Below are 24,497 nucleotides of genomic sequence, written 5' to 3'. Positions count from 1 at the left end.
AAAGATTTTATTTATTTATTGAGAGAGAGCACAAGCATGGGGAGAGGCGGAGAGGGAGAAGCAGACTCTCCGCTGAGCAGGGAGCCAGACTTGGAGCTCAATCCCAGGACCCCAGGATCACTACCTGAGCCAAAGGCAGACGCTCAACCAACTGAGCTACTCAGGCACACCTACAGTTAGATTAATAAAAATCAAAACACCAATGGATTTTGAAAGTGGATAAAATTTGAGTTTATTGGGCCACCTCGGTGGCTCAGTGTTTGAGCATCTGCCTTTGGCTCAGGTCGTGATCCTGGGGTCCTGGGATCGAGTTCCACAACAGGCTCTCCACAAGGAGCCTGCTTCCCCCTCTGCCTACATCACTGCCCCCCTCCCCCCCCCCCCGTCTCTCATGAATTTTAAGGAAAAAAATCTTTAAAAAATAATTACAGAAGAATAAATACGTGAAAATGGCCAAGAAATAAAATTAAAGTATAGCAATTAGAAGAATATGTCTTCCTAGATACTAATTTCTAGTAAGATACTATAGCTAAAGCAGCATGAATTTGACACAAAAAGTATTAGAAAGTTTAGGAACATACATGTATAACCTCATCAATAAAGGGAGTTACAAATTTATATTCGAGAAATAGAAATTCATGAAAGATGAAATTTACCATTAAATGATTAATCAAAAGATAAAACATAGACTGGAAAAATAGTTTTGTTAGACATGACAAGCAATAGATTTGTATCCTTAATTAAAAATAAGCTATAAATGACTATGACAGAAAACCTGATAAAAATGAGCAGCGAGCAAAGGATAGTTTACAGAAAAGAAACCCTAAATCTTTTTTTTTTTTTTTTTTTTTAGAAACCCTAAATCTAAGTGATTAATAAACCTATTACAAGATAGTTGCTCTAATTAGAGAAATGCAAATTTAAAGCAAGCTTGTTAACACCACCCCCAGTCCCCCACCCCCAGTCTTCAGGTAGGTAAGCACACCTCTGTGATACAGGTACATCTACTTTGAGTGGAGGTGCTAGGAAACAGGCCCTCTTACTCTTAGGATTGTGGCTTACTCAGCCTTTTGGGAAAATATAAAATTCACCCTATATTCCAGAAATCCCTCTGAAATAAATGAAACTACTCATATGTGAGGATATGTTCAGTGATGACTTGTTTTTTTACAGTTCTATTTGCATTGGCAAAAGAGTGAAAGCAACTTGCATATCCCATTAGTGTATTAGTGATAGAACTGTGTTAATTGGAGTGTACCTGAAATATCTGGCTGATATTTCAGATACCTGAAATTTTGAGAGCTGATATACTCTACAAAGAATGAATTGACTTTAACTCTTGAAGAGAGGTCTACAATACTAATTGAAAAAAAGCAAGTTGCAGGGTAATAGCTCATTTTTTGTTAAGGAAAAAAAAGCCAAGGGATCCCTGGGTGGCGCAGCGGTTTGGCGCCTGCCTTTGGCCCAGGGCGCGATCCTGGAGACCCGGGATCGAATCCCACGTCGGGCTCCCGGTGCATGGAGCCTGCTTCTCCCTCTGCCTGTGTCTCTGCCTCTCTCTCTCTCACTGTGTGCCTATCATAAATAAATTTAAAAAAAAAAAAAATTTAAAAAAAAGAAAAAAAAGAAAAAAAGCCAAAAATATGACAACAGTTTGTGAGTAATCATCTATACATATATATATGCTTATGGAGAAAGATGTTGAAAGATTATATGTTACTAACACTGTTTGCCTCAGGTAGGATAGTGGTAAGACTGGCCAAGAGAAAAAGAATTTGAAGGGGGAGTGAGTAAAGGGATAGAAGTGAGGATACAGAGAAAGCTCTCAGAAGTAAGAGGATCCCGTCCCTTGGGACACCTAGGTGGCTCAGAGGTTGAGCGCCTGCCTTCAGCCCAGGTTGTGATCCTGGAGTCCCGGGATCAAGTCCCACATCGGGCTCCCTTCATGGAGCCTGCTTCTCCCTCTGCCTGTGTCTCTGCCTCTCTCTCTTTGTTTTTCATGAATAAATAAATAAAATCTTTAAAAAAAAAAAAAAAAAAGAAGTGAGAGGGGTCCCGACAGGGTTGCTAAAAAAGGAAATTATTTAACTTTTTTATTCTACTTTACATTGTTTTTACTAGTTGGATTTAATTTTAAAAGTTTTTCCTTTTGGATGTGGCTAGGTATTAACAAGATACAGCTTTCATGTTTGTAAGTTTCCTCTTGAGAAAAGTTTTCTCTATAAAGGAGACTAGAAGAATTTATAACAGCAGTTCATTATTGTCCTGGACTTTTCAAGTCTTTTTGAGGGTCATGTTGCATCTCAGGTCTGTGGGTCTCATATACTATTCTTGAATCAGTCAGCTGTCCTGTACAATGACCAAGAATATTCTGGTTGAAACTATTAGAGAAGTACATTGTGAAAATCTTTGCATCTGAGGGAGGAATCAGTAAAGACCCAGTTTTCAAATTTTAATAGTTGATTTTTTTTTTTTATCCAAACAGCCAAAGCTCTAAGGTTCTGTTTTTCTTTCCTAATAGCTGCATCAGGGCACTGTCCCTGTTTCTTACACGGTAACAACAGTGGCACCACATGGGATCCCACTCTGCACAGGCCAGCACATCCCTGCTTGCAGTACACAGCAGGTCCCAGGATGCTCTGTGGTTTTCAGTGGGCAGCACCTCCCCGTCTGCAGTGTGCCTCCTCCAGTAAGTCCGCAGCCCCTCTCTCTACAACAGCTGTGAGTGGGTCACATAAGCAAACAATTGAAGAGACTGCCCTTTGTGAAAAGCTTTTATCTCTCAAGTAAAATAGGCAATTGTATTACAACAGAAATCTCAAAGCATAATTATAATAACAGTTTAATAAAATTAGCTTAAAATTTGGTATATTTTCAAATGACATTACACATATTTGAATATCCTGAAGACAAAGCTTATGTATCAACACTTTATAATTCAACCTTGATAAAGGTTGGTTTTAGAGTACTAACATAGGACATTGAACTAGTTAATAAGTTAGCTTCAGAGGCTTTAGTGACCAACAGTAATAGTCTCAGCACCTACTGAATTTTAACAGGCACTTTGAGTGCTTGGTCTTCTGTCTCACTATAGGAAGCCCATGGTGAAAGTGATATCCTCATTTCCTAGATGATGAAATTGAAAATAACTTGCTTAATGTCATAAAGACAGTATGAAAGAGCAGAGATTCACACCTCTGTGAATTTCACAAATGAGGTTGCTGAAATCCAGAGAACTTAAATGACTTGTCTAAGGTCTTCAAAGTAATCTACTTTGCTAAAACTAAATATAATCCTAATATCCTCATTTAAATTTGAGATTAAAAGGAACACACAAATAGCAACACTAGTTTAATTGGTTAATTTATCCCAAGCTTGGTTTCTCAGTGATGGATTATGGAATCAGTGTGCTAAATTAGCAGACTAAAATATTGAGGAACAAAGATATTTAGCTGTGAGTTGGGCTCTTAATAAATTTTAGAAATTAATTATTTTTTATAATATTGAAAAGGGAGTTTCTTAGAAAGGAAAGCAATAATATCCACTACGTCTTGAGTTAAGTAGAACAACCTTCCTCTTCTCTGCAACACTTTTCACCCCATTTCATAGGTGTCAAAAAACTGAGGAAGTTAGATGCTTTTGACTGATGTGTCAGAACTGTATAAAATACAGAACAATTACTAGTTACCAATATTTTACTGATAGCTGCAAAAATATACTTCTATTTAATTGTTAATAGAGGTTATTAAAACATTTTGGTATGATTGAGGGATATGGCAATGACATTTCCATCTCAGTGTATAGATTTTAAAAAATTATTATTACTAGTTATATATTCTGATACATTAAACAACAAATAACAATTTCTTTTACAGATGCTTCAAGCATGTTCAGTTCAGCACTTACCAGTACCATATGCTGCGTTCCCACCCCTTATTTCTAGTGACCCATTTCTTTTACATCCTCCTCACCTTTCTCCCCATCATCCTCCTCATTTGCCACCACCAGGCCAGTTTGTCCCTTTCCAAACACAGCAATCACGATCGGTAGGTATCTACTCTTATGTCTTTAATTTTCAGAGAATGTGTAGACCTAAGAGGCAGATTAATAGATATAATTTGTTACCATTTAAAAACTATAATTTAGCCATTCTTCTCGTTCTTAAAAGAATTAGGGAATTCACAGACATACAAATTAATATAGACATCTTTACCTAAAATTATCTTGGTTTCTTAAATCTATCTTTCTTTCTTTTTCTTTCTTTCTTTCTTTCTTTCTTTCTTTCTTTCTTTCTTTCTTTCTTTCTTCTTTCTTTCTTTCTTTCTTTCTTTCTTTCTTTCTTTCTTTTTTCTTTATTTTTCTTAAATTTTTCTAGTTATTTTATATGTCTCATATATAATTTAAATTTGTTCCCTCATATCTGCAATCCAGGAAGGTAAATCTGAAGGAAAATTCAGTTCTGTTTTATCCTTTTATGTATTTCTGAAATGGAAAATGAAAGTATTATAAAATTGTTTATAATTGCTACAATAATCACATTTGTTTAGTCAAGTAAATTTCTAAGCCTCAAATGTTTTTTTGTTGTTTTTTTTAAAGTCCTGTTTTTCTACTATATTCTGATGAAAAAAATGAGACATCTATTAACATAATTGATTCTCTCTTGGGACCGGAATATAACTGAGATATATTATTTGGGGGGTGGAGTTGTTGGAAGAGATATAAGCACTGTAGAAGTAGAAAAGGGAGCACAGGAAGGAGGCCCAGATGTTTTTTGGACAGGCCAATTTAAACATCTGAACCACCAGGTATTGAGGGAGAATAGGAAAGAGAACTGGTTATGAACCATATGAAATGGTTAGGGGAGAAGATTTCAGTCCTGTGAAAGGAACCTGACCATGTATTCTAGCAGAATCTAACCATCCTTTACCAAGGATTTATGTACCATACTGGGTCTCAGGTAGAGGTGAACTTAACCTGGCTGCTCTCCTGAAAACTATAGAAGCCAATTGGGACAGAAGTTCAGCTAATCCAAAAAGTTACAACTACTCCTATAAGAAAATCCTTTATTAGAATCAGGGCAAGATTGATGCCAGGATTTTCCTTAGCTTCCAATACTGAGAATTCAAGGTTAAAACAAAATTTAGCCATTACTTATATTTGAGTTTGGAATCCTTTAAAAGATCTAGTCACATAGCCAAATCAGAACTTAGGTTCACTTATGTTGTCATAGTGTCAGCAGTTGGGATTTCTTTCAAGCATATATAGCTCCCAAACTGTGTTTGAATAGTGAATAATGTGTTGTCTAACTGCAGAAGGAAGTCAGACTAATCTTTAAGAATACATGTTCCTAAGAGAATCAGATACACAAAAATACGTATATAAATGTTCATGGCAGCGTTATTCCTAAGAGCCAAAAAATGGAAAGAGTTCAAATGATGCAGTGAATTATTTTTTCAATTATAAAAAGGAATGAAGTACTGATAACACAAAGTACAAGATGGATGAGCCTTGAAAATAATAGTGACAGAAGTCAGATGCAAATGACACATATATATGAAATGTCCAGAATAGGCAAATTTGTAGAAACGGAAGGTAGATTGACAATTGTGCAGGATTTGGGAGGGACTGGAAAAAGTAGGTAGTGAACTGCTAATGGCAGGTTTGTGGGGTGAAGGGTTGAACATGCTCTGGAATTAGACAGGGGTGATGGTTGCACAACTCCTGTGAATCTACTAAAATCTATTGAATTGTACCCCTTAGCAAGGTGATTTTTATAGTATGTGAATTATTTCAGTAAAGCTGTTGTGAAGACAACACATGCTGTGTGCTTTGCTTTTGTACGTTGTTTCAGTGTTCTTAGCATGCTTTTGAAGTAGGCTATGAATCTGTCAGTTCTATAGATAATATTGAAGTTAGCCCGTTTAGCCCTGGTTCATGCTCAGTTTCATGTTGGAGATTAAGTGTCTGACAATTTTGTGATTAGGTCAGTGTATCATGACTAAAAAAGAATTTTAACTTTCACATAATTGACTTACCACTTTCTCCTTTTTTAAGAGAAGTTTCAAATAGTAAAAAGAAATGTATCTTTGAATGGATAGTAGAAATGTTTAAATGACATGTTTCAGAGATTTTCTTATTGAAATCCAATTAAAGATAGGAAGATTTTACTGTAATCTCTATGTCCACGTGTATAAACTTGATTGGTCCAAACAGCAAGAAATACATGACCTTAAAGGTGTTTTGGGGAGAGTTAATTTTTATTATTATAAAACATCTGTCTAAACACTGGAAGTATATTAATATATTAGTTTGCATTTTTCCTCCTTCAGCCTCTGCAAAGGATAGAAAATGAAGTAGAACTCTTAGGAGAACATCTTCCAGTAGGAGGTTTTACGTACCCTCCGTCGGCTCATCCCCCAACATTACCTCCGTCAGCTCCTTTGCAGTTCCTAACCCATGATCCTTTGCATCAGGAGGTGTCCTTTGGAGTAGTAAGTTTTCATTCATTGTTTTTTTAATCTATTACTTGCTCTGATAACTTATTTGTTTTGAGTTCTGTTTGTATACAACTCTACATGTTTAGAATTTTAAATGTATTCTTGAAAGGGTTTGGTTGGAAAATTGTATTTAAATATATACCTAAGTTTTTTTTCTTTTTTTCTTTTTATTTATTTTTTTAAGAAAAATATTTATTTGAGAGATAGCTGCGAGGACAAGCAGGGGGGGGAGGATCAAAGGAAGAAGCATACTCTCTGCTGAGCAGGTAGCCCGATGTGGGACTCAATCCCAGGACCCTGGGATCATGACCTGAGCTGAAGGCAGACACTGGCTTACCATCCAAGCACTCTGTATTTTCTTTTTAAAAATACTTATTTTTAAAGAGAAAAAGAAAGCAGGGGGGAGGTGCAGAGGGAGAGGGACAAGCAGACTCCATGCTAAGTACGAAGCCCAAGGCGGGACACGATCCCAATACCTGAAATCATGACCTGAGCTAAGATGAAGAGTCAGACTCTCAACCGAATGAGCCACCTAGGCACCCCAACCATTAAAAAAACGCCTTAAGTGTATGTTTTAAACTAGTTGTATCTATGTTAACACTTTAATAAATACCAAATGTTATTTAAATAGTAAGGAATTTTGTAAGGTTTTTTGTTTTTTGTTTTTTGTTTTTTTTTTTTAAGAAGAAAGACTATTCGACAGAATAAAGGTGGTAGAATGATCTTAAATTGTTTTTAACATTTTCCCCTACAGCCTTATCCTCCATTTATGCCTCGGAGGCTCACAGGACGTAGTAGATATCGATCCCAGCAGCCAATACCACCTCCCCCTTATCATCCCAGCTTACTACCATATGTGTTGTAAGTTCTGTTTTTCTCATTTTAGTGAATTCTGAATTTTTATACCCTTGACAACTCTCTCTTTTATGAATACCTTCTCTGATACATGATTTAGGGTGTATGAGAGATTTGTTTAGAAATTAAGGGGTTTGGGGTGGGGAACAAATGTAAGGGTGAAATAAAGAGAAGAGCCAAGAACAAGAGAGAAGTGGGAGAGGAAGGAATTTGTGAGCCAGAAAGTAGGTTTTTTTTAAGATTTTTATTTATTTGAGAGAGAGAGAGAGAGAGAGCATGAGTTAGGGGAAAGGGACAGAGGGAAAGAGACAAGCAGACTTTCTGCTGAGCAAGGGACCCCCGCCCCCGATCATGATCTGAGCTGAAGGCAGACACTTAGCCTGCTGAGTCACCCAGGTACCCTGAATATACAGCTTTTGATATTGCTGCTTTTCTCAAGGAAAGAGGGAACAGAGAAGTTATGTCAATGCCTTAGAAATACTGTTAGAATTAAGTTTGTAACAAGCGCCCAAGGGTTATGGGTCATATTTCTTTGTTTCTCCCCCCCCTTTTTTTTTGTTTTAAGATTATTTATTTATTTATTTACTCATGAGAGACACAGATTGCGAGATAGATACAGGCAGAGGGAGAAGCAGGCTCCATACAGGGAGCCCAACGTGGGACTCAGTCCCGGGTCTCCAGGATTACGCCCTGAGCCGAAGGCAGACGCTCAACCACTGAGACACCCAGGCGTCCCATATTTCTCTCTTGTAATGAAGTTCAGAAGTAGTCAATTCAGGGACCACTTGTTAGCCTCATAAATAAGAAATGGTTCTACCAAACTTAAAATTTTATGACTTCCTCTACATGATTGAAGATGGCTCCCAAGTTCTAGCCATTTTATCCACATTCCAGCTATCAAAAATGAAAACGGATCTCTCTGCTTACTTGCCTCCTCTCAAGGATACTTAGTTGCATGTGTTACTTCTACCTACATCCGGCTGGCTAGAATTCAGTCTGATGTCTATAATTACCTTCTAAGAAGACTAGGAAATTTTTTATACAGAGAGCCATGTGCTTATACTACACTAGTTTGATAATTGTAGCTTTATTATAAGTCTTAAAATCAGATAGTGTCACAACTTGGTTCTTAAAATTATTTTAAAGTCTTACATGATCCATATAAAGTTTAAAATCAAATCAGTTTCTACCAAAATACAGCTTGCTGGGTTTTTTGTAGGGGCTGCATGAAATTTATAGATCAGTTTTGGAGGAGAATTGATATCTTCTTGTCTGCTTAACAGTATATTTCTCTATTTGTTAATTTAAACAAAATTTCCTGCAGTATTTTTAGTTTTTAATTATGTAGGTCTTGTACATGTTTGGTTAAATTAATCCCTAATATTTCATTTAAAAAATATTTTATTTATTGATGAGAGACACAAACACAGAGAGAGGCAGAGATACAGGCAGAGGGAGAGAAGCAGGCTCCAAGCAGGGAGCCGGATGCGGGACCCAATCCCAGGACCCCAGGATCAGGCCCTGGGCTGAAGGCGGCGTTAAACCACTGAGCCACCCAGGCTGCCCATTAATGTCAGTTTTTATATATTGCCAGTCAAGTCCCTTTCTTTAAAAGGGTTGCCACTGATTAACACTGACCATTCTTTTTCCCTGTAGCATTAACCTTGTTCTTCCTATCCTGTTCATTTATGTAATGTACCAATGTATGAATGCTAATGTTTTCACTGCAGATCAATGCTTCCAGTGCCACCTGCAGTGGGCCCGACTTTCAGCTTTGAATTGGATGTGGAAGATGGAGAAGTAGAAAATTATGAGGTTAGTCGGTAAATTTATTTGGGGAGTGTTGTATGCATAAGAAGTATTGTTCTACTCATTCACTCATTCATGTAATTAAACACGCATTTGATAATTCCCCTATACATTTCACAATGCGAATGTATAAAAAAAAAAAGTGGTCAGCATCCTTAGGATATTTCTACATGTACCACACAGCTATGATAATGAAATAGGCTTTGGTGATGCATTAGAATTACATAAAATTCCTTTAAGAGACTGTAAATGAGGAAACAGTGAATTATGATTGAATGTTCTGAAAAGATTTTGTGGAAGGACAGGTGTTGGAGCTGGTTCCTAAAGGATGGAAAGGCTGCTTCATGCATGAGATTGAGGTAGAGAAGTGCTGGATATTCTTATGGCACGGCATATGATTGGTGGCTAAAATGAAAGGGAGAAAATGGAGATTTGTTTGAAAAGTTCAACTGGCTGTTCTTGAATATATGTATGCCCTGCTTAGAGACAAAATTTTGACTGTTGTGAGAGGAAGGAGCTGCTAAGTATCTTTGGTGCTTATGGCATCAAACGTCTACCTTTATGAGTCCAAACTCTGCTGGTAGCATGAAGGAATAGATGGGAATGGTCAGACATCAGTGGAAGGAAGAGTAACCTAATAGATTGGGCAAATTATAAAACTATGCAATTAACCATGGGAACTCCAAATGTATAAGAGTCTTATCTTAAAAGACTTTTTTCTTTTTTATTCTTAAAATTCTTAAATATAATTTAATTTGAGAGACTCAACAGGAATTGATCACTGAATGATTTGTGGTAGTGTCGGGTGTGTGTAGGGGGCTTGCAAAAGAAGATGCTCTGCAAAAAGGATTGCAGTAGTTGAAGAATGCAGAATGAAAGATGACAGGTCAAGTAGATGATGTGGACGTTATTATATTATTTGAGATTAGGAATAGGCATGCAGTTTAGGGGTTGGAAGGGAACTTTGTATTGTTGAATGTGACAATGTGACTTTTTTATACTGGTACTTCTCTTTCTCACCCCAGCCTCACTCAGTCTCTATTTATACAATGTGACTAGAACCTAGGGATGGAGAAGGGACAAAACCATACACACATAATCTTAAAGCACCTTTGTTTTTGTTTATTTTTTTAACATGTGGAAGAGATCAGGCCAAATACTATATATTCTTCTACCAAAAAACTAGTGTTTTTGTTTTTTTTTAAGATTTTATTTATTCATGAGAGACACACACACACAGAGAGGCAGAGACACAGGCAGAGGGAGAAGCAAGCTCCATGCAGGGAGCCCGACGTGGGACTCGATCCCAAGACTCTGGGATCATGGCCTGGGCTGAAGGCAGTTGCTCAACCACTGAGCCACCCGGGCATCCCCTCCTTTATAGTTTTCAAAATGTATTGTGTCATTTTCCTTCTACATATGTAATCACACTGCACTGTCCTTTGGATTCCAGTTCCAGATTTTTAGAGAGAGAAAGGGGCTGTAATAATTTTCCTGGTTTATTTCTACACTGATGATGTTAGTTTTGTACAAAGGAGTTGGTTATCATTTAGGCATTCTGTACTAAAATGAAGTCCTAAGTCATGCTGCTGAAAAGGACAGCTCTTTGTTAAATAGATCATGTGTACCCATCAATGGAAAAAAGCAGTGATACCATCCCAACATAAGAAAAATACTTTTTATTTGGCATTGGAGTACCTTTCTAAACTATACTTTGGGTTAAATATGTTTGATCTTCTGTAGTCATACTTGGTCCAGACTCTTGCTTTTCTGGTTTTGAATCTACCTGCTACGTTCTTGCCTAAGTGCCTTTATTCCCCTATCCTTCTGCCTAAGAACTTCCCTCTCCTCCACATTTTGAAACATAACTTTTTTAAGACCTAGCTAAAAGTACTGCCTCTGTGAAAGGCATTTCTAGTCCATTCCCAGATCTTTTTTTTTTTTTTTTTTTTTTTTTTTTTTAAGATTTTATTTATTTGTTCGAGACAGAGAGGCAGAGACATAGGCAGAGGGAGAAGCAGGCTCCATGCAGGGAGCCCAACATGGGACTCGATCCCGGGTCTCCAGGATCAGGCCCTGGGCTGAAGGTGGCGCTAAACGCTGAGCCACCCGGGCTGCCCTACATTCCCAGATCTAAATGAGTCCCTCCCTCCTTTTTGTTCTTAAAGTTCTTATAAAAACATCCATACTAATCATGTCTTAGCTTCGGTTCTCTTGCTTGCTAGATCATATAAATTCATTGAAGGCTTGCTTATCATAGCCTCATTTAGTAAGGGTTTTTAATGAACACACTTTATTGAATATAATTGTTATAAGTTGTTTTAATTGACCTAAGTGTCCTATAGTATAAACATTAGAGGTATAAAAGATTTATATCAGCTGTATCCTAAGTTTTATCTGCTAATTGTAATTGGCATCAATTAAATTTACAAATTTACTGTCTAGCATTTTAGAAGGACTTAGGGGCATGCATGGTGAAGGGAGACCACTTTATTTAGACGACCCAATTCTCCAAATAAGCTGTCCCATATTAAGGCATAAGTATCATAGCATTAATTATTGAGATTTTGGGAAATTCTGTTTCTTTCATTGTCCATCGTCATTTCATTTTTAGCCATTCTTTTAACCCTTTGGCAGCCTAAAAAAGAGGGGAAAGCAGCCTACAAAAGGCTGCCAGATTGTAGGATAAAGCAAATGATTAATTAGAGACATTGAAAACTGGGAGAAAGGAGGCACTGGTGTAAAATAAATAAGCATAACAGCAGCCATGTACTGAAGCATAACTGTCTTAAAATCATGATTTCTTAGTGATAACTTCAAAAAATAAAAAACTCACTGCTCTTTTTTTACCTTTTCTTTATCTTAACGATTTTTATTTATTCATTCATGAGAGAGGCAGAGACACAGGTAGAGGGAGAAGCAGGCTCTGTGCAGGGAGCCCAATGTGGGACTCGATCCTGGGTCTCCAGGATCATACCCTGGGCTGAAGGCAGTGTTAAACCGCTGAGGCACCTGGGCTGCCCCTTATTTTACCTTTTCTATTTAAATTATGTTGAGTACAGTTTGATATAGAACAGTGCCTTATTATAATAATATCACACCTAATAAATTAAGAAAGTGATAGAATGTTACCATTTTGCCATCTTTAATGGATTTGTGGACCTAGGCAGTGTTACATCAGTGGTTGCTAACATAGCAGGTAGGCATGTTGAGTCTTATGATGGAAATAGTCAAAGCTACCAATTTATAGCAAGTACAGGGGAAAGAAAATACAAGTAGGTTCAGTGAGCAAAATTCAGAGTGTGGGGATTTGTACAAGCCATTGACCTTGTTTGTTCAACAGATAAAAGAAGAATAAAAAAGATATTAGACACATACCAAGCAGCAGTAATGTATAGATTTTTTTGGATCCTGATTCGAACAAACTGTATTTAGTGTTTTTGAAAATAATTGAAACAACCCCCCCCCCAAAAAAAAAGAAAATAATTGAAACAGGCAATTGGCATTTAAAGGAATTGTTAATTTTTTAAGTGTGATGATACTGTGGTTCTGTTCTTTTAAAACATCTTTTATTTTTTAGTAGGGTGGTTCTCAACTTAGGGACAGTTTTACTTCCCAAATGGTAGGTATTTAACAACATCTGGAGACATTGTTGGTTGTTACAACTAGGGGTATGGCGTTATTGGCATCCAGCAGCTTAGAGGCAAGTGATGCTGCTAAACATTCTACAATGTACAAGGACGGCTCCCCTCAATAAAATTTTGTCTGGCCCAAAATGTCAGAAGCGCTGAGGTGGGCAGATTGTTTTAAAGATATACACAGAACTATTTTACCAGTGAAATAAATGTTTTAGTTTTGTTTCAAAATAATCTGGAGTTTAGAGTGGACAGTGCTTCATGAAATTATTGTTGAGGCTGGGTAATAGGCATGTGAAAATTCATATACTTTTTTCTAGTATTGTACATATTTAAAATTTTCTATAATAAAGATAGGGTTGATTTTTCTTTTGTTTGTTTCTTGGGTTTTTTGATTTTTGAAATAGAAAACTTAGAGATAAAAGTTATGTCTCCTTTTTCCTTCTCTAGGCCCTGTTAAACCTGGCAGAGCGACTGGGAGAGGCTAAACCCCGAGGACTGACTAAAGCAGATATTGAACAGCTTCCTTCTTATCGGTTCAATCCTAACAACCACCAGTCAGAACAGACTTTGTAAGTACAATTTTCCAACATCACTCTGAAATTTCCTTTTCTGCCTTTATAAAAGAAAGCTTGAGAGTCAGAGATAACTTGATAAAAATAAGTAGTCTCTGTTGCATACTCCAGGCCTGTTGTGCTATCCGATAAGGTAGCCACAGTCATGTAGGGCTGTTTAGATTAAATAAGAAGTTAAGTTTCTTTATTGCACTAACTAATGATGCCGTGTTAGAAGACGTAGAATATTTCTGTCTCAGAAAGTTCTTTTCGACAGTCCTGTTCTGGATTTTCAGGTTGCCTACAAATTTTGTGTTTTCTACTTCAAACTTTATAAGATTGAAGGGTCTCCTACATGTAAAGGTTGATGTTTTTACCTAAACATTGTGCTTATTATAGTATCTTTAATAATCACTTTACAGAGATAAAATTCACATGTAAAGTGTACAATTTGTTTTTTTCCTATATTCATAGAGTTTTGCAGCCATCTTCAGATTTGAATATACACTGTTTCTTCACCCCATAAAGAAACCTCTCACCTATTAGCAGCCACTTTGCATTTTCCCCCAACCCTGTCTAGCATAGCTCCCAAGAAATTTACTTTTTAAAAATCTCTATTGATTTGCCTGTCCTGGACATTTCACATAAATGAGATCATACAATATGTGCTCTTTTATGTATGGCTTCTTTCACTTAAAGTTTTCAAGGTCCATCATGTTGCTTGTATCAGTACTACTTCTGTCCCTTTTGTGGCCAAATAATATTTCACCAAATACTGTTTATCCCTTCCTCAATTGATAGACATTTGGGTTATTACTGTGTTTTGACTAGTAATAATACTACTGTGAACGTTTGTGTACGGAATTTTCCTGTGGATGTATATTTTCATTTCTCTGAAATATCTGATGGATCATATGACTTTGTTTAATCTCTCTTTTTTTTTAAGATTTTATTTATTTATTCATGAGTGACACAGAGAGAGAGAGGCAGAGACATAGGCAGAGGGAGAAGCAGGCTCCATGCCAAGAGCCTGACATGGGTCTCAATCCCGGGTCTCCAGGATCACGCCCTGGGCTGAAGGTGGTGCTAAACCACTGAGCCACCCAGGCTGCCCCTAACCTTTTTAAAAAGTTTCTTATTCATTTATGAATTTATTCATGGGGTTCAAACTTAGAACCCTGAGATCGAGTCACATGTTCTTCTGACTAAGCCAGCCAAGCACCCCAACTTTTTTTTTCTAACTTTGTTTAACCTTTTGAGAGCTTCCAGTTTTTTCCACAGTGGATATACCATTTTACATTCCCACCAGCAAATATATGTAAAGTTTCTCCACATCCTCTCCAGTGCTTATTATTATCTGTCTTTTGGTTCTAGCTGTCCTCGTGGGAGTGAAGTGGTGGTATCTTACTAAGGTTTTGTTTGTTTTGTTTAAAGATTTTATTTATTTATTCATGAGAGATACACAGAGAGGGTCAGAGACATAGGCAGAGGGAGAGGCAGGCTCCTCATAGGGAGCCCAGTCTGGGGCTTGATCATACCCTGAACCAAAGGGAGACGCTCAACTGCTGAGCCAACCAGGCATCCCTCTTACTAAGGTTTTATCTCCATTTCCCAGGTGGCTAATGATGTTGAGTTCTTTTACTGTACTTATTTGCCACCTATATATCTTCTTTGGAGAAATTTCTCTATCCTTTGCTATTTTTAAAAATTGGGTTGTCTGTTATTGAATTGTAGAAGTTATTTATACATACATGTCATTCCCTTACAAGTTACAATTTTCAAAAGTGTCTCCCATTTTGTAAGTTGTCTTTCACTTTCTTAATGATGTCTTTTGAAGCACAAGTTTTTTGTTTTAATGTTCAATTTAACTACTTTCTGTTGTTTTTTGTGCTTTTGGTGTCACCTGTGTTAAAACACTGCTTATTTCAAGGTCATGAAGATTTACCTCTTTTAAGAGTTTAGTAGTTTTTAGCTCTTAATTTAGGCTTTTGCCCCCCCCCCCCCCCCCCAATTTTTCTGTTAATTTTTCTATATCGTGTAAGGTTAGGGGTCCAACTTCATTCTTTTGTATATGGATGTCCAATTGTTCCAACACCATCGGTCAAATATTATAGTGTCTTCAGTATGCTGAAGCTTGGATGTTTAACCAGAAGTTTTCTTGGTGATCTCTTAGTAAAGCAGAACATTCTAAATGTTTTAATATCCTGATTTTTTTCAGGGTATTGATTGTTTTTCTTAAAATTTAAATGACCGTTTGAAAACTGAAATGGTAAATGGTTTTCTAGGCTTCGGTAGTCATAACAAAATAGAAAACCACATGGATTTATGGTTAAACGATCTTTTTGGTTTTTTTTAGGTGTGTAGTATGCATGTGTGATTTTGAGTCAAGGCAGCTACTTAGAGTTTTACCCTGTAACCACGAGTTCCATGCCAAGTGTGTCGACAAATGGCTTAAGGTAAAGTGATGGTGTCTATGAAGAGAATAACGTTGAATTTTTTTTTTTATTGCCCATAGTTTAATGTAGAATAAGTCCATTGTTTGGTGGAGGGTGGGTAAGGAGACAAAACTTCCACTGATTTCTGCAAATGAAGAGAAAAAGGCCAGTAAAAATTAACTAGAGTTATCAAAATGGGAGTGATTGTAGAAAGTTGGAGTGATTGAAAATCAGTTATCTGTCCTTGATCACAGTATATTCTTTCTAGTGGTGTGTAGGGACAAGGCCGAAACTTGCAGAGCCAGTTTCCCTTAAGAGTTTTGGAGGGGACTTCACTGGAGCTCTTTTGTTAGAAATTTACATGGGAAATGAACCAGTAGTGCTTTTATTTAATTCTGGTTTTTTTCTTTTGTAAATACAAAAAAAACAAGGATATAAATTTTGTATTTTATAGTTGTTGAATAAAAATAGGATGCAGCAAAATAATTGAAAATAGTCAACTTTATTATTTTAAGAGTATTCTGATTAGAAAATAATACCCCCACTCGATTATATAAGGTCACAGTTTGGTGAAGAAGACAGATGAGTTCAAATAGAATCAGTCCTCTGTGTGAGCACAGAGTAAGGGGGCCCTGTTTAGCTCAAACTGAATCCTGAAGGCAAAGAATCCTAATTTTTTAGAAGTAGAATGTATTATACATGCACGGCCCTGCCATGTGGGAGCAGAGATCAGTAAAGAGCAGATTCCATGTGGCTGATGGAGAGGGTGGCAGGAGAAGAGACGTTTAAAGATATGGCCAGTGACCAGCTTTTGTGAGGTCGTGATGAATATGAGGGATTGTGGACTTGATTCCCGAAGCGATGTGGAAGGCTATGGCTGAGATTGTGTTCAGGAAGATGACTGATCTCTGTTTGGAGAATGGAAAAGGAAAGATATTTCTAAGAGACTTTGAGATGGAATGATGATGATCTGGGCTAAACAGAGAACAAATACTGGCAGTTGGATAAGAAGAAGAGGACTGATTGGAGAGCTACCATAATGTACAAATGGGAGTTTTTGACGAATAATGGGTCTTAGAAAGTAAAGGTGCAGGTGAGTCAAGGCAGCTACTTGATGCTTAGATGCTTTGTGGCTTTGGCAACTCAGAAAATGGTGGTGCCATTTGTTGAGAGGGGGTTTTAAGCTGATTATTCAATCTGTCTGATCTGGTGATAGCTAATCTTGTTTATATGTTGAAACAGACATATTAAATCAATCTTTGGCTGCTAAGTCTTTGAGTTTGTGGTCAATTTTTTTTTTTTTTTAAGATTTTATTTATTTGAGAGAGAGCACAAGCAGAGGCAGAGGGAGAAGCAGACTCCCCTACTGAGCAGGGAGCCTGATGCAAGGCTCTGTCCCAGGACCCTGGGATCATGAACTGAGCTGAAGGCAGATGCTTAACCAACTGAGCCACCCAGATACCCTGTGGTATATTTTTTATTTTTTTTAAGATTTTTTTTTTTAATTTATTCATGAGAGACAGAGAGAGGCAGAGACATAGGCAGAGGGAGACGCAGGCTTCATGTGGGGAGCCTGATGTGGGACTCAATCCCAGGACCCCAGGATCACAACCTGAGCCAAAGGCAGACGCTCAACTGCTGAGCCATCCAGGCGCCCTGTGGTGTATTTTTTAAAAGAGATTAGGGATGCCTGGGTGGCTCAGCAGTTGGGCATCTGCCTTTGGCTCAGGGCGTGATCCCGGAGATCTGGGATTGCGACCCACATCAGGCTCCTGTGGGGAGCTTGCTTGTGTATCTGCCTCTTTCTCCATGTCTCTCATGAATGAATGAAGGAAGGAAGGAAGGAAGGAAGGAAGGAAGGAAGGAAGGAAGGAAGGAAGGAAGGAAGGAAGGAAGGAAGGAAGGATCGAGAAGGAAGGATCGATCTTTCAAAAAATAAATAAGAGATAAAATGATTACTTTGTACTTTTTATAAAGGAATAAAGAATGTAAATACTATCTATTTGGGAAATAAAAATATCTCATTGCTTTTAACATGTTACATTGTATTAGTCACAATGCAGACAAATTTTCTCTCTTGTCTTTTAGGCAAATCGTACTTGCCCAATCTGCCGAGCTGATGCTTCCGAAGTGCATCGGGATTCAGAATGACCAACCTAAGAGCACAAATTTAGTTTGGGTGTTCCTCATCACATGTATATACGGACTCTTCATTGAACTTAATCTGTGTGGCTTCCAGCCCTCCCTTTACCAAAAGGGTCAATGGACCTTTCTTTGCACTGTGTGACTTAATCAACTATAAAAGCTTACAATTAGTCTTCACAATTATGGGATTGTTATACTAACCGTGTGATTGGAACTCCAAAGACTTTTTCTTTAGCTTAATTTTGTGTGTGCACTAACATTCCCTGGTTTTTGTGTGATCATTCCGAGTGTTGCTGCAAGATTACAGTGGACGTGATCTTTTAGCATGTGCTTTTATAAAAAGTGGTAGCTCCAGATGATATAGCAATCTACCTTATATAGAGCCTTCAGAAACTGTGAGTGGAAATGAATGCAGCGTATGACTGTTGGTGATAAATGTATCTGTGTGTGAGAGAGTGTGCGCAACTACTTGTGTGAGGGCATGGTAGCTAAATGTGTGTATGAGATCCTATATACCAGCATGTACCAAGAATGTGTGTGTAGTTTTAATTATGCTGCAATGTATAATCTGGTGTGTTATTTAAACAGCACTAGTACTGTACACTGGTTTTTTCCCTTGTGTTTGCTGTTGCACACTGATTGCTAAGGGTGCATCAATGATAAGCATTGAATACTCCATACCCTTTCTTCCCAATGAATGGAATGAGAAAAGCCTTCTTCCTTTGCTTCAGGCAGCTGTCACCTTCTCTTCGTTGGTGGTCCCAGGTGGGTCACTTAAGAAAAAAAAGTGTAACAGATTTCTCACTCCATGAACCTGATTTTTTGATTCTGTTGTGAAAAATTTTTTAATCTCCAACTTGCTGTTTCCAAAAAGAAGGTGCAATATCATACATCATCAGTTAGCAATATTAGCATTTCAATCAGTGATTTGAATGTTGATACTCTCTTGTTTTTTCCTTTACATTTCCAGTAAGCTTCTTACAGGAAGTACCTGTGATTTTTTTTTTTTTTTGATGTTTAGATTTGTAGTCTATTCTGAAGATATTTGAGTAATATATTTCTCAGTATACTGCTGGTCCCATGAAGTCTCACTTCTCTACTTCCACCAGAACAAAATCTGTTAACTAATTCAGCTTGACTTCTGTTATGTTCTTTGTTAAGCTCTCATAGGCAACTAAATTGTTTTAAGGAACTGTATTTTTTGTTTGTATCGATTCACCTGCCAACCTCCAATTCTGAAAGTTGTCTAGTTCTTCCCTCAGTAAATGTGCTTCTCATGGAAACCCTCATTTCCAGGATGGATCAAGTGCTGTGACAGCTCAAATTCTTAGACCTGATGTGCTTTGATGTTCTATTGCTTTTTTAAAATGTTTTTGTTTGAGAAAAATTTAATATAACAGGTCCAGAATACTTGCAGTATAAATGAAGATTTGATTTTTGTATAAAAAATAATGCTGTAAAACAGGAATTGACCTTCATTTAGTTGATCTGAAATAATACATAGCTATGTGGGTTTGTTTTTTTAATAGGTCCATTGAGGATCATTTAGATTGTTTAAAGTCATTTTTCCAGCAGTGTTTTGATTCGTCCCTCGTTCTTTTATTGTCTTCAGCATCGTCTGCCTCTTCCTGCAGTTGAGGTCATTGCTTTGTTTGCAGTAGCACAAACTGCATAATCCCAGTCAGGACTGTGATGACTTGCTGCCAGCCTCACTCAGCTTTCAGTTGGCTCTGTGTCAGTTTTCTACTCAGACAGTGTTAACTACTTGTTACTGCCATGCTACTTGCCTTCCCTTGAAGTCTCTATAAGCTCATCCCAGCTTAGAGTTCAGTAAAGTCAATTCTCACAGAAGCACAATTTTGCCCTTTTCCAGACACTGTTGCCTCTATCTAGTCATACAAATAGGATTTTGCACACTTTCTGTTTGCCCCTGTATTTGTCAGTGCATCAGAAATACATCTCAACAGTGCTAAAGTGCACATGTTACTTTTCAATCATTAGGACCTTCCCCACCTGTTCCTGATGAATAAAAAGCGCGTTGAAGACCAAAATTATTGGCATAATAATCAGCTACATTACGAATCACGTATAGTTTGATCTTTATTTTTTTTTAATTATAAAAAATCATGTTTAAAATGGCAAAAAGCCCATGTTATACATAGACTCTTTTATATAGCTGCAAAAAATTTATATCTGTACAGATCTAACATAACACTACTACACTCAGTATTCATTTTATTGAAGCATGCAAGTAAAGCACTTTTCTAATTTATATAGATACCTAATTAACAAGGCACATTGTACTAATGACTAGGAAAAGTAGCTCTATCTTCCCTCTGACGATGAATTCTTGTCATAATATCCCTTTTCCAGCAAATTTTTGAGAGGCAGTTGGCAAATTAGGAGGCAGCAGGGTCTATTTTGGTAAAATCCTGAAGTAATTGTTGCACTCTTGTGACTGATCTCTCTTTGGGAATGTCTTTCTTTGCATGGGGCCCTTAGAGATGTGTACAGACTTGCTTTTTAAATGGTTAGCGCGTATTAGGAGCATACATGCATGTGTTCTGAACCAACTCAGACTAGCCACGGTGAACAACTTCATGGCTAGCAAAAGAGAACAGTTGATTTGTGCCCAGCTGTTGTCACCTTGAGCGATGCATCAGATAGCAGGCAGATGTTGGTTTGTTGCCTTCTTCCTCTTTTCTCCTAAAACAATATTGGCTTTACCATCTTAACTCTGCTGTGGGGTTTCATTTTGTGTTGTTTTGCATGAATTTTCATCTTTGAATTTTTTTTTAGCCGCACTCCCCTTCCCCCAATAGAACAAAACAAACAATAAGGCCTCCAGGTATCAAGATCTCATTAGGATTTTCTCTCCTGAATTTTTTTGAGCAAAATCTGGAAAATGTGAAAGCATATTTAGATTTTATACACTCTCTGAAATGTGATTTATTAAGATTCTTAAATTTGGGCCTCTTATAGTATTTTGAATGAGATCTACCAACTCAAAGAGAATATTTTTCACAGATATCTTTAGGCCTTCATTAGAAAGCTATTTTCCCCCCTGTTGGTACATTTGGTTACCTCATTTTTGCTGTTTGTTTCAGATTATGAAAGCTTACAGGGGTGTTTTTTGGAATCATTTGCTGAGTCATTTCCTCAAATCATATTCCATTGTATCAGTTAACATATAGTTTTAAATGTACGTATTATAAATATCTGTAACCAAATCATTTGAAGGCTTGATAAATTTTTAACAAAGTTTGTACATTTTTTATGAAAGTTACTAGTAATGCTTTACTAAGTAGTGCAATGAATTTTTATTTTTAATCCCTGTGCCCAATTTTGGAGTTGAGAGGGTTGTTGGTAATAAATGTATGATGTACACTTAAAACATTTTGTTGTGTTTCATGTTACTATGTTAGGGAAGGGGTAGGGTTGTATGTACTTGGAAGGAGGGTTGAAGGGGGGGGATTCTAGCAGGAAGATGGAGCTGTTGAGCTACCTGTGGCTGGATTTAAGTTTTTAGAGTATAATTCAGAATTTTTTCTTCATTTGTGTAAGTATCTTAGAAACATGAAAACAACCATTATAACAAATGGAACAGAATTCTATCATTTAGAAAGCCAAGAAGATAGCTGAATGTAGCCACACATGTGGCATAGCTTATTGAACAGTAGGGCTATATCGTAGGTAACTAGTTTCTTTCTATATATGTTAACCATAAGATGCCGGAAATAAGATTACAGGAGATAAATGGGCAAATTTGTCCACATAATAGGAAAAGAGAAGCCTGTTTGTCATTTTATATAACAAGTTGTGTAATTCCTATGACCAAAAAGAAATAAAATATGTTATTGGAGAAGGAAAGTAGAAACAAAATACAAAAAGTTGAGGATGAAGAATAGATTGCACTTCTCTTCGCTCAGGAAGCAGTCATTGTTTGGCCTGAGGGAAGGTGATGCCCTCTGACTGGCTCCAGTACTTAACTGATGGAAGAATTCCATAAAGTGACCATGTTTTGATTGTTTCACGTCTCCAGTATATTGGAAAGAATGTTTGTGTTGGATTTTGAATGCCCCAAAACTTGTGCTGTCCTACAGGAGAGGCTTTTATTACTCCGTACATACCTGTGCACTATCACATGACTCTCAACAGTAAGGCAGGGACTCTCATGCAGCTATTTAGCATTTGAACTGTGGACAGTCCAAACTGAGATGTACTGGAAATTTGTACACTGAGTTTCAAAGACCTGATATGAGAAAATAAAATATATCAGTAATTTTTGCATTAATTCAAAAGCCTATAAGCACAGGCTGTGTAGGAGCACGTAAAAGCCAGCTCTCTCTTTTCCTCTGCCATGGTGATGGCAGCCCTATGGTGGGTACTGAGTCACAACCTGGAAAAGAGCTGTTATAGAAAGCCTCTGGTATCAGCAGTTGCATCTTAAACTCTTAACTATGCTTTGATAATACTAAGCCTCAGGTGTATCAAATGTGCCAATTAAAGCTCACCGGCTACCGTTATTTCTTAATAGATCACAAGACCTGATCTATACCAAAGGAAAAAAAAAATCTTGTGAATATTTTTTTTTCTTCTTGGGAATATTTTGATGACACTGCCACAAGTGTTTCAGATCTCTCGTATGTTTCAGATTGCTGAATAGACTGCTGTCAGAAGTGTAATGAGCCATCGTTGTAATTAAAGATTTTTTTTAGTAGCCACGTTAAAAAGTAAAAGGAAACAGTTGAAGTATTTTTAATATGGTCTATCTAACTTACTCAAAATATTTCAGTATGTGATTAGTATAAAGATCAATGAGATGTTTGTTTTCTCATCCCAAGTCTTTGAAATCCAATGTACATATCTACAGTATGTCTCCATTGGGACTGTCTACATCTCAAATGCTCAAGTAGTTATGGATGATGGTCATAATGTTGGACAGGACAAGTCTGGATTGGGATGTCCGTTCATTCCCTAATCAGACATTTGCGCCCCCCCCCCCAAAAAAAGACATTTGCCAAGCACTTTCAGTACTCGTGGCAATTTGAAAGATCATTTGCCAGAGAATTGGTCATTCTGAAGGATTGGGAGTAGGAAACCCAATTCACATTGAGATGATGGGGTAGATGCTCTACAGTGCATATGCTCTTAACATCTTTCATGTGACTCTCTCTGCCTCCCAAAATTGTCAGCAAGAAATGTAGGAATAAGAAAAACTAAAGAAAAACAGGGCCGCCTGGGTGGCTCAGCGGTTGAATGTCTACCTTCAGCTCAGGGCCTGATCCCGGAGTTCTGGGATCAAGTCCGACATCCGGCTCCCTGCAGGGAGCCTGCTTCTCCCTCTGCCTGTGTCTCTGCCTCTCTCTGTGTCTCTCATGAATAAAATCAAGAGAGAAAAAGAGAAAGAAAAAGAATGAAAGAAAAAAGAAACAGTGACAGCCAGGGATATTAAAGGTCACTTTGCAGTCTGAAGTCCAAAAATGCTGTAGAATCAGCATGGATATTTTCCCACTATAGAGGAAATGAAATGAATTGTTGAGTAAAAAGGGACTGCACTTTCCCTTTACACCTCTGATTCTTAGTCTATACATGGAAACAAAATATAGTGGCTAATAAATAAAAGGACTTCTAGCCAACACCCAGCATCTGCCAGTACTCCTCAGTGTGTCCAGTAAACATGTTCACAAGCTGCTTTCTTAACCTCCCTCTCAGGTGTTAGACTCCCCCACAGCCCCTCCTTAATAGTAACCTTAGAGATTTGGAATATGATGGCCTCTCCGCATTACTTTGGTCCTTTCATGTTTGGATAAGAATAATTTTTGTATTATCCAATCTTATTGGTAGTTATCACTTCTAATAAAGAAGGGTTCACAAAACATGTTAAGATCTCTTCTGACTAGGTAAACTTAATCCTAGTAAAGATTGACATTTCTGTTGACTATATAGGCATATGGTATCCATAGGTTCTAGTTCGTTCTTTTTCTCCCCTTTTGTTTTTGGACATGTTAATACTGGATTTAAGCTGAATCAGAGGAAAATATAACCTTGACCCTTGTACCAAAATAAGGCCAGCCTTCCCAAGAAGAAATTTAATGCTTCCTGGCGATTCAGCTCAGACTGCCCTGGTTTTGCTATCAGGAGGAAAATAGATTGCATTTACTCTTTAATTCTAGAATTTCTAAAAGAAGTTTGGGCCATCTTTCTAATACAAGCCACTTGACTTTAGAAACTAGTCAGAAAGGAAAAAGTGATAAAGTACCTGTCTGGCTCAGTAGGTAGAGTATGGTCGTAAGTTCAAGCCCTGTGTTGAGCATAGAGCTTACTTAAAGGAAAATAGTTCAATTTCTTTTCCTTACAAAATGAGAGATTCAGGTCTTCCCTAAGGTGTGTTCACAGCCTGCAAGGCTATGCTCCACAAGCTTCCATGGAGCACCAGTTTATGCCAGGCAGCTTCAGAATCGGGAGTTCAGGTATCTAGTGTGTTAGGTTTTCTAGGGCTGCTGCAACAAATGACCACAAATTTGGTGGCTTAGAATAAATTTTCTCACTCTTCTGGAGGCCAGA

General features: G+C 37.4%; 1 protein-coding gene across 9 annotated transcripts in view; it reads left to right on the top strand.

Moving 5' to 3' along the window:
• The window catches only part of RNF38 (ring finger protein 38), a 66,548-nt gene extending 45,224 nt beyond the window's left edge, over positions 1–21,324 (top strand). For all 9 annotated transcript variants that reach the window (XM_025433295.3, XM_025433293.3, XM_025433296.3 and 6 more), the window contains 8 exons: positions 2,522–2,689; positions 3,876–4,046; positions 6,330–6,491; positions 7,252–7,358; positions 9,083–9,167; positions 13,247–13,368; positions 15,707–15,806; positions 17,874–21,324. In XM_025433295.3, coding sequence (XP_025289080.1) covers positions 2,522–2,689; positions 3,876–4,046; positions 6,330–6,491; positions 7,252–7,358; positions 9,083–9,167; positions 13,247–13,368; positions 15,707–15,806; positions 17,874–17,936 — 978 coding nt within the window. In that variant the 3' untranslated portion in view covers positions 17,937–21,324. The remainder of the gene's footprint in view (positions 1–2,521; positions 2,690–3,875; positions 4,047–6,329; positions 6,492–7,251; positions 7,359–9,082; positions 9,168–13,246; positions 13,369–15,706; positions 15,807–17,873) is intronic.
• Positions 21,325–24,497: the final 3,173 nt, after the last annotated feature.

The sequence above is a fragment of the Canis lupus genome, chromosome 11 (genome assembly GCF_003254725.2).
Source record: "Canis lupus dingo isolate Sandy chromosome 11, ASM325472v2, whole genome shotgun sequence".
Taxonomy (NCBI): Eukaryota; Metazoa; Chordata; class Mammalia; order Carnivora; family Canidae; genus Canis; species Canis lupus.
This window is presented reverse-complemented; position numbering and strand designations above follow the sequence as displayed.